Source organism: Carettochelys insculpta, chromosome 5 (genome assembly GCF_033958435.1).
Source record: "Carettochelys insculpta isolate YL-2023 chromosome 5, ASM3395843v1, whole genome shotgun sequence".
Lineage (NCBI taxonomy): Eukaryota > Metazoa > Chordata > Testudines > Carettochelyidae > Carettochelys > Carettochelys insculpta.
The window spans coordinates 114,387,259-114,396,975 of NC_134141.1; the positions used below are offsets into that span (position 1 = coordinate 114,387,259).

General features: G+C 41.1%; 1 protein-coding gene across 1 annotated transcript in view; it reads left to right on the forward strand.

Moving 5' to 3' along the window:
• Nucleotides 1–9,019, forward strand: part of MYO5B (myosin VB) — a 375,576-nt gene extending 366,557 nt beyond the window's left edge. Inside the window, exons 37-40 of the mRNA XM_074995787.1 lie at nucleotides 1,502–1,787; nucleotides 2,778–2,952; nucleotides 4,926–5,006; nucleotides 8,857–9,019. Coding sequence (XP_074851888.1) covers nucleotides 1,502–1,787; nucleotides 2,778–2,952; nucleotides 4,926–5,006; nucleotides 8,857–9,009 — 695 coding nt within the window. The 3' untranslated portion in view covers nucleotides 9,010–9,019. The remainder of the gene's footprint in view (nucleotides 1–1,501; nucleotides 1,788–2,777; nucleotides 2,953–4,925; nucleotides 5,007–8,856) is intronic.
• Nucleotides 9,020–9,717: the final 698 nt, after the last annotated feature.

Below are 9,717 nucleotides of genomic sequence, written 5' to 3' on the forward strand. Positions count from 1 at the left end.
CAGACTTGGGAATACTTTTTTTTTTTAATTTAACAGATATTTTTCTAGCCTATCAAATGCCAGAAAACTTAACAAGCATCTAAATCTGAGGCCCCCTTTGAGCTTGAAGTTAAGGTCAAATGGCCCTCTGCCCTGTGGTCCCTGTGACTGGCCCTGTTGGGGAAGGGTACCACATAGTTCTGATTCATTGTCATTGGACTCACTTGAATTTCAGCAATTCTACCAGGTGTCCCGTATTCATCCTAGGGAAATATGGTCACCTTAGACTACCTGGACAGTGGGGGATATTTGCAGAACTACTCCTTGCTGACAACAGTGTCTAGCAAGGGCTTTGCTCATAGCACCTTTATGGAAAGGTATTTTCAATTTTCACAAAAATTGTAAATTTCATTATTTCAGATACTTAAATCTGCCATTTCCCAGTGCTATAATTGTAGGGGTCCTGACCCATAAAGCAGCTGGGGAGCGGGAGGTGGTTCACAAGGTTATTTTAAGATGGGATGCAGAACCTAAGTCTGGCACACTCGGAACCTGACCGGTGTGAAACCAACCAATTTGCCAGACCGTGGAAGGTCGATGTCATCTAGCAGCATTATCACCACTTTCGCTGCTTACAGGGCTCTTAGAAGACATTTAGGGGTAAATTATTGCTAACTAGCAGCACTGAACACCAAGAGCCAGGACTAGTGGCTGTAAATCTTTATGGGACCATGAGAAACTTGGCTACACTCATGAGAAATGGACATCCGGCCAGCTAAAATCATGCCAGACCAGGGAGTATTGTTGTATAGAGTATAATTTGTATGGCTACCTTTCTGCACTGCTGCTGGTAGCTGCATTGCCTTCTCAGTTGGGTGCCCAGCCACTGCTCTCCAGATGCCCAGCTCTGACCTCAGCACAAAGTAAGGGAGGCAGTACCCCAACCCTCCTCCCCCTTACACAATTTTGATTCCCTTTTTGGATCAGGACCCCCTCTTTGAGAAAGGCTGGTCTCCCCCCTGAAATCTGTATAGTACAGGGAAAAACACACAAAACAGCAGATTTCACAGGGGGAAAAGAGACTTTATGATCAGTGATTAATTTTTCAGGACCATGAATTTGGTAGAGTCCCCCTTTACATAAGACTCTTCATCTTCAAAGTATTTAATAGCTATTAACAATTTCATTAATTTTAATATTGAATCAAATTAATGAATCTTCTCAACCAAAACACTCCACAGAGGTATGCACAGTTATCCCCATATTCAGATATCAGATTAGTGACTCTCACCAAGCCACAGAAGGAATCTGTGACAGAGCTGGAATTAGAAACACTGTTCCTGGATCCCAGTCATTGCCTCGTACCATTATGCCGTAGAATTTTGTAGAATGCAACACATTAGCACCTACATAAAATTAACCATAGAGTGATCACAGGTAGTCTAACCAGTCGCTCCAGGTGATCTATCTATAGGGAAACGTAAGCTTTGTCCTCATTCCTTTCTGAAATATTTTCCCCCAGTGTCTGCAATGTTAGAAAATGAAAGCATCCAGGGCCTGTCCGGGTTGAAGTCAATGGGCTACAGGAAACGATCATCCAGCATGGGAGATGGTGAGAACTCTTACAGCTTAGAGGCAGTCATTCGCCAAATGAATACGTTCCACAACATCATGTGTGACCAGTGTCTGGACCCAGAGATCATTCAGCAAGTCTTCAAGCAGCTCTTTTACATGATAAATGCAGTAACACTGAATAACCTCCTGCTGAGAAAAGATGTCTGTTCATGGAGCACTGGTATGCAGCTCAGGTACGACATTGGCTGAGAGAGTGATGGGAAGGTGCCTGCTTACATACAGGCAACTTGTTAATTTTGTACAGTGGGGAAGGTGATAGACTAAGGAGAAGTAAGAGAGAGGAACTGTATGGGACCAGCAAAGTTCTGTGAAATAAAACAGGAATGCATCAGAAACCCCAAAAGTCGAGGAACAAAAGTAGGAAGGAATGAGAATTTAAAGTGATTTTCACTTGCATAATAACTATAACAGATTGTTCACTTTGTGTTTGATTTCAATTCTCATGGCAGTGTCTATCTGTACTGCAGTATCACAGACATTTCCAATGTCTCCACCATAGTAAAACCTGAGATTTGTGAAGACAGACCTGTGAGCCTGTCCCTATACTCCAGCTAACTTCAGATAGGCTCCATGCAGGTACAAGGGTCTGTCCACATGGATCTGTTGACAGAATCAGGGCTTAGGTGCCTAGTATTGATCTCAATGGGTATTTTATCTGCTCACATTAGTGCAACCTTGCAAAACAGCAGTGAAAATTTACCTGCCCGGGCACAAGCCTAACTAGTGCCTTTTTGTCATAAAAATTAGTGAGGATTTCAAAACAAAGTCCTTGTGAAATTTTGCTCACCTGCTGAATCAGAAAGACTAAGATTGTCCCTGGACACAGGAGTGAGGGGGAGGTGCCTCAGGTCAGCATTTCTAAGGTATTTAGGCACCTAATGGGATTTTCAAAAGCACTTAAACAGGTTAATTAGCCAACTCTCACTGAGATCAGTGGAAGTTGGTTGTTTTTAGGTACTTTTCAAAATCATACCTGCCACTTAACTACTTTTGAAAAATATGACTCCTCCTATGTCTATACAGCTAAATACAAGCAAGACCATAATTCTGTGATTTTTCTCCTGTGGTTTGTGGAGTCCAGGGGTTTGTGCTGGTTATCTTGAACTAATAAATGAGCCCCAAGAAGGAAACTTTGAACTGACATCTTACTTGTGTGGGACCAGGTATAACATAAGTCAGCTGGAGGAGTGGTTGCGGGGGAAGAATTTGCAACAGAGTGGAGCTGCAAAGACAATGGAGCCCTTGATCCAGGCAGCACAACTGCTGCAGCTGAAAAAGAAAACTGCAGAAGATGCTGAGGCTATCTGCTCCTTATGTACATCCCTCACTACGCAGCAGGTAAGAGACTGGAGGACACCTCTGCTATGAAACAGGCATCACTTCGTTCTTATCCATGACAGCAATAAGGATGGTATTCCTGAAGTAGGTGTGGCTCAAGGGATGTATATGTTGCTGTGTGGGATGTGTACATTGCATAATTTTCTGGTCACGTCTTTCTTCTGTACTGCTATTGCTGCCAAGAAACTACCTGCCAAGCTCTCCAAGGCTGTGTCTACATCAGCACATTCGTTCGGAAAAATCCAGCCCTTTTTCAAAAGAACACATGGAGCGTCTACGTACAAGATGTGCTGTTTTGATCTGAAATGGAAAAGAACACAGCTTTTCTTCCGGAAGCCCTATTCCGCTCCAGGATTGGGAAGAGTACCTTCTTTTGAAAGCTTATTTTTGGGGGCGGGGGGCATGTGTAGATGCGCCGGGGGCCCTTTTTTTTCCAGAAGAGCAGTCCTCATGGCACTGGATTTTTCGATCTCTGGCCTGGCCTTTTGCAAGAGCGTGGGCTGTGTGGACACACTGTGTCAAAAGAGCGGATTGCTCTTTCGATCTGGTTCTTTGCGTGTGGACGCGCTCTTTTGAAATAAATTTTTCTCAGAAGAGATCTTCCGGAAGAACTTCTTTTGAAAGATCACTGTAGCATAGACATAGCCTAACTGTTCTGACAGGTAGTCTCTACATTTGGTTTGTATGGATGCCATTGCCATATGCAGGGTAGGATCTGATTAGTCCACTGTGGATAATGCACACATCTTAGCTCCCCCACCTTGAATTCCTCTTCCTCCATTAGCAGTGGCTACAGTACCCAGCTGCAACTTCCCTAAATGGTGATGCCACTTTGTCCGCTTCCAGCTTTAGACAGGACCATCCCTACTGCTTGAGGAATGTGTACAACCAAGGCTGTTACAATGGGACAAAACACTTGTGGTTAAGTCCCTGTAACAACAGTTCTGCTGAATAGTCAATGATTCTTTGAAACACAATAGGTATTGTATAAAACTGTAGAACCATCCAGTTTGACAAGTGGGGATGTCTCACATAATAACAAGTATACTTTACAAACCTGCAGCGGTGATGCTTCGAAATAGGATTTCCTGTTTGCCTGGGGGCTGCCTTATAGCTTGACTTTGGCAGATACGGGCAAATGGCTGGTTCATTAAGGCTATCTACACTTGCATTCCTCTTTTCAAAAAAAGCATGCAAATGAGGGAAATTGAAAATCAAATGAGGTGCAGATTTACATATCTGACACCTCATTTGCATATTCTTTCAGAAGAAGAAAAGCTGTGTAGACACGGCTCTTTCAAAAGTAAACCCCATCTTTGAAAGAACGCTTCTTCCCCTAAAAAGGTCAGCAACCCCTGGTACTGGTGCCAAGAGTGGTAGGTGAGCTGATTTTCATTAGCATGTGAGATGGGAGTTCAGCCCCACCCCTCCTCTCTCATGCAGCTGGGAGCTTGCATGTGGATTAACAAAACACCAGCTAATGCTACCAACTGACACCTAAACAGTAAAGCTCTGCATCATAGTTTATTTATTAATGAAGCTGTTATAAGTAGGACTATTAGTGACTTTAAAAAAGTATCACTGGGACTCAGACCATACAGAGATCAAAAGGTCAAATTTCAGCACTCTGCCTCAGAATGGTGGTTGACCCTGTTACAGATAATGTTCATCTTACATTCATCTCATGTTTTCTGTGCACAAGTTGTTCTATTATTCTTCATTCGATTCTGTTCAGCTTTCTTTGAGATAGAGTATCTCCACTAAATTAACATGGTTAGTCCAAAGCCTTCTCTAGTGACATGAAGAAGCTCCCCAGTGTTCCTCAATTTACATGCCTGAGCTGTCTCCTGCATGGAGACCGATGCAAAAGTCTACAAAAGTGACAACATCAAGAAACCAGGTAATGGTTTCATGCCATAGAGAAGTTCACTGACTGCTGGCCATCTAAAACCCTGTTGTTTTGTTTTCAACAGATTGTAAAAATATTAAATCTCTATACTCCTGTTAATGAGTTTGAAGAACGTGTGACGGTAGCCTTCATAAAAACCATTCAGGTAAGTTAAATGGCCGTAAAATGGAGAGAAACAACCCTGAAAATCCAAAGAGAAAGTGGTATAGATTAAGCATTAACTTCCATCTCTCTTTTCTCTCTGCTTTAAACAAATGATTTTGAAGGTTCATTGCTTGTAATCAAAGGTTCTCTGATTGTTAAAGGAACGTTGCCAGTCTACTGAAGCCCTCACATATACATCCTTAAATAGTAATATTATCTTACTATTACACAGAACATCTCTTCCTGAAGAAGGACTCACAGCACATTACCACATCACTCACTCTTTCATTGTAAAATAAGATTAGGTAATTTTATAGAAGCCCTCAACAGGAAACAAGAAAAATATTGAACTATAAGTGACATCTGTGTTATGGCCTTTTTTCCCCTCTTTGTGTTCTGGGTAAAATAACACATCTACATAAAACAGCTGCTCTTGCCACTTCATGCTGTGTTCTCTGATAAGATTTCCATTTAGAGATATACATACCATCTCATAAAAGTGGAAGGGACTTTGAGAAGTCAGCGAGTCTAGTCCCCTGCCCTCTTGGCAGGACCAAGCACCAACCCTTGCAGTTTCCCCCTCCCCCCCACCCAATCTATTTGCCCTAGACTCCTCAAAGATTGAATTCACAACTGTGGATTTACTAGGGCAATGCTTAAATCACAAAGTTCCCGATTTGCTATTCAGCTATACTATAAAAATGGTATAATCCAATTCTGAGTTTAGTTTACCTAATAATTAAGTTCTAATAAATCAAGTATTTCACAGGGTATAATAGCAAAAGAACAGAAGGAAATGATGCTTATATCTGTGTATGATAAAAGATGCTCTCAGCTTCTTTTGAATTTACACGTTATTATCTTGAAAAGACACCAGGAACCTCCATCAAAGCCAGAAAACCTATGTTACAAAGGATCCAAATTAATTAATAAGTTAGAACCTGAACTTTTTGTTGACTTGCATGTAGGTACTTACATGGCCCTTTGCGGTAGAGCTGGTTGAATAATTATGGATCAGGTCACTGACTGTTCAAAAGAAGAATATGGGTCCGTTCAAATTTGGAAACTCTAGAAAATGTTGGCAAATTGAAGAATTCTGTTTTGGGGTGAAGAAACATTTTGTTTCCATTTGTCTTCAAAGGGAAGAAGTAGGGATGACAGTGCCACCTTTCTTATAAACATTAACCTAATGTAGGGGTCTGCAACCTGCAGCCCCAGACCCACATGTGGCTCTTTAAGGACTCCTCTGTAGCTCCCAAAAATATAATTGCAAAGTTCAACAACAACAACAAACCTCCTGATGATTTTCAGTGTTTTGATAAGTGACTAGAAGCCAAACAACAAACAACTCCTATCTAAATAGCAAATGATATGTGGTCTCAAAGGCTATGTCTACACTAGCCAAAAACTTCAAAATGGCCATTCCGAAGTTTACTAATGAAGCGCTGAAATACATATTCAGCGCTTCATTAGCATGCGGGCGGCCATGGCACTTTGAAATTGACGCGGCTCGCCGCCACGCAGCTCGTCCAGACGGGGCTCCTTTTCGAAAGGACCCCATCCACTTCAAAGCCCCCTTATTCCTATGAGCAGATGGGAATAAGGGGACTTCGAAGTAGGCGGGGTCCTTTCGAAAAGGAGCCCTGTCTGAACAAGCCGCATCAATTTCAAAGTGCCGCGGCTGCCCACATGCTAATGACGCACTGAATATGTATTTCAGCGCTTCATTAGTAAACTTCGAAATGGCCATTTGAATGGCCATTTTGAAGTTTTTGGCTAGTGTAGACACAGCCAAAATGTTGGCTAATGCCCTCTTTAATATGTGCAGTGCATTCTGGGATATGGTGCTGTATCTGTGTTTTGATTGTACTGCTAATATCTTGATTTTGAAAAGGAAACGGAAGCTTGTGGTATTCCTGCTGTGAAGGGCAACATGCATTATAAGAAAGAAAACTGAAATTAAACTTGAAGTAAAACTGGCATAATTAAAGTGGGTTTTGGTGTGAAAGCCAGAAAGACAGTGGTACAAACACTCATATGTAAAGTGTGAGGAGACAGAATATGTAAAACATTTGCGAATGTCCTGCAGTAAACATGTATCCCATTCCAAATCATTGTGTGCGCGCTGTTCTTAAAAAAAGGGGTTACAAGCAGTATGGTTTGACATTATTTATTGAGCACTGTCTCATATGCACATGCATTGTGGTTCTTGAATTGACTTTTTCCAAATTCTAAAAAAAAATGGCTGCTCTTGCTTCTTTGGCTGCCAACACTTGACCTAATGGTTGGGCACTCCTCTGGGATGTGGGAAGATGCATTCAGTTCCCTCCTAATCCTGATATAGAGATGGCATTTAAATTTGGATGTCCCACATTGCAGAAGAGCATCCTAATCACCTGGCTACAGTCATTCTGACTCTATCTTCATCCCAATGACTGATCATTTGTACAAGTGGAATCACTTAAATAGGGGAGACTGAGAGAGACTCACTCCAGACTATTGAGTAACCTCAGGCATAAGGCAGCTTTCCTACAGCGTAGGAGCTCCAAGTTAAATCCCATCACCAGATCACCTAGAGGGGGCCGTTATCCCATATCTCAGTAGTAAGTGCACTGGACTACAATTTACAAAGCAGGAACCACCACTGTCTCATCCTCTAGCCAGTTTGAGAATGGCACCTCAGTCCTAAAAACAATTTTGGCTAAAACCTAATCAGCAATATCATTTGAAATTTACAACATTTTGGTTTACATTTCATCAAAAAAATTGCCCAATTTTACGTACATCTGAGAATTCAAATGTTAATTTGCTTAATGAGACGAGTCCTGCAAGTAAAGCTAGCAGGACTCAGGAATGCAGGGCATTCCCTGTTTTTCTGAAGAGTACCTGGCATCATAAATATCAAAAAAGAGAGAGCAGGAAAATAGTAGCTAGCATTTAAAATTCTCCTCCGTCCTGCTGGTGTACGAGATAAAAAGACAAGCACATTGCTGTTAGTTTGTGCTGCTAAGAGTCAGTGGCCATGTCCACACACTCAATCCTGGAGTTGCATGGGTAGCATTTTCTATCACTTGTGTTGCTCTGCTCAGGTGCAAAATTCGTGGCTATTTATGCAGCATCATACATGCAGCTCCAAGGGAAGATCTGCTCATTGTTAAAATTTCACTGCAAAACACACTGGAGGAGAAAGCTGGAGGAATTATTCATTCAATATTTCTTTTCTGATAACAAAATTCTATGTACCAAGTGCCAACCCATACCCATACTCTCACAACTCCCAGTTCTGGAATGCTCTACTTGGGGAGGGTCTAGACAAACCAGAACAGAAAACATATTTCTGTCCCATGTTCTTTTAACTGGCCACAGTGCTATGCCTAGCATCTATCAGAATTTAGGATTACGTTCATAACATTTCAATTGCTTGGTGTATCTTTGTTCCCACTCATAAAAAGTGATAGTTGGCTTCATTCAGCTCTCTAAATAGCATACCCTGTATAATTCAGAAGTTCCATCTGGTTGGTCTCTGGTTATACACCATCAATATTGACACAACTTGTAGAGACACTTTTAATAATGTGTTTTGAGACTTTATATTTGAAATTCCTAGTTTCAACTATAAGGGGATTAGGGCAGGCACCACTTCATCTTTTATACAATCTTATATTTGTCCACTATGCTGTACACAAGACATAAGTTTTCCCTTTTGGGATGAAACCAGAGCACATTTTTCCTGTAACCTTAGATCCTGTGTATCTTCTTTATTGCATTAAGTGGTAAAAATGCTATTAAAAAAAGCAATGACGGATACAAAAAACACACTAACCTTTCATTTTTCCACACAAACTTCACAGGCACAGCTGCAAGAACGAAATGACCCTCCACAGCTGCTATTAGACTACAAATATATGTTCCCAGTTTTGTTTCCATTCAGCCCATCCTCCATAACCCTGGACTCCATTCACATCCCAGCTTCTCTCAACCTGGAATTTCTCAATGAAGTTTGAAGAAAACATGTTCAAAGTGATCCCCCTTCATCAGAGAATTCAAGCAAAAAAGAAACAAAAGAGAAAAAAAGAAAAGTGTCTTTTCAAAGCGGACCAAACTAAATTATGGAGGAACCAATACACAATGATCAGTTAGTGCTAAACTTTATACTAAAATAAGAAATTGATCTTGTATGTGATTTTTCTTTTGTAACTTGCAGCTCAAGATAAGAATACTTGAAATACATTTTTTACTGCTTAATTTCATACTGAAATAAGTGCAAACCTCATAGCAAATATGCCAACAGCCATGAACAGCAAACCCTTGAAAGTGGGAGTGTTTTGACTTTGATTTTTATCTGAAGACAAATTAACCATCTTCAGACAAATGATGTCATTGATACATATTAATGTGTTCCTATGCAGACACAGTTTCATATTCTTCCTGTTAGTCACTGTATCACCATGGTCGGTTGAGGAATGTAAATAAGTGTTCATCACACAGGTTAAGGTAACAGACTGATGCTTGTTTTCACAAAGGGGATTTTTATGTGTCAGTACTTCTCACTTTTTGAAAGTAACTGCTGCTCTCCAAACTTTATCCAATGCACTTTTATCTCTGCATATGCTACACAGATGTGTCAGGGCTGCCTATCTGGACTTTCTCACACCCAAAAATTCTGTTGATAGCCCCAAATCTATCTGTTGCAATAATCCAGAAGGCAAGGG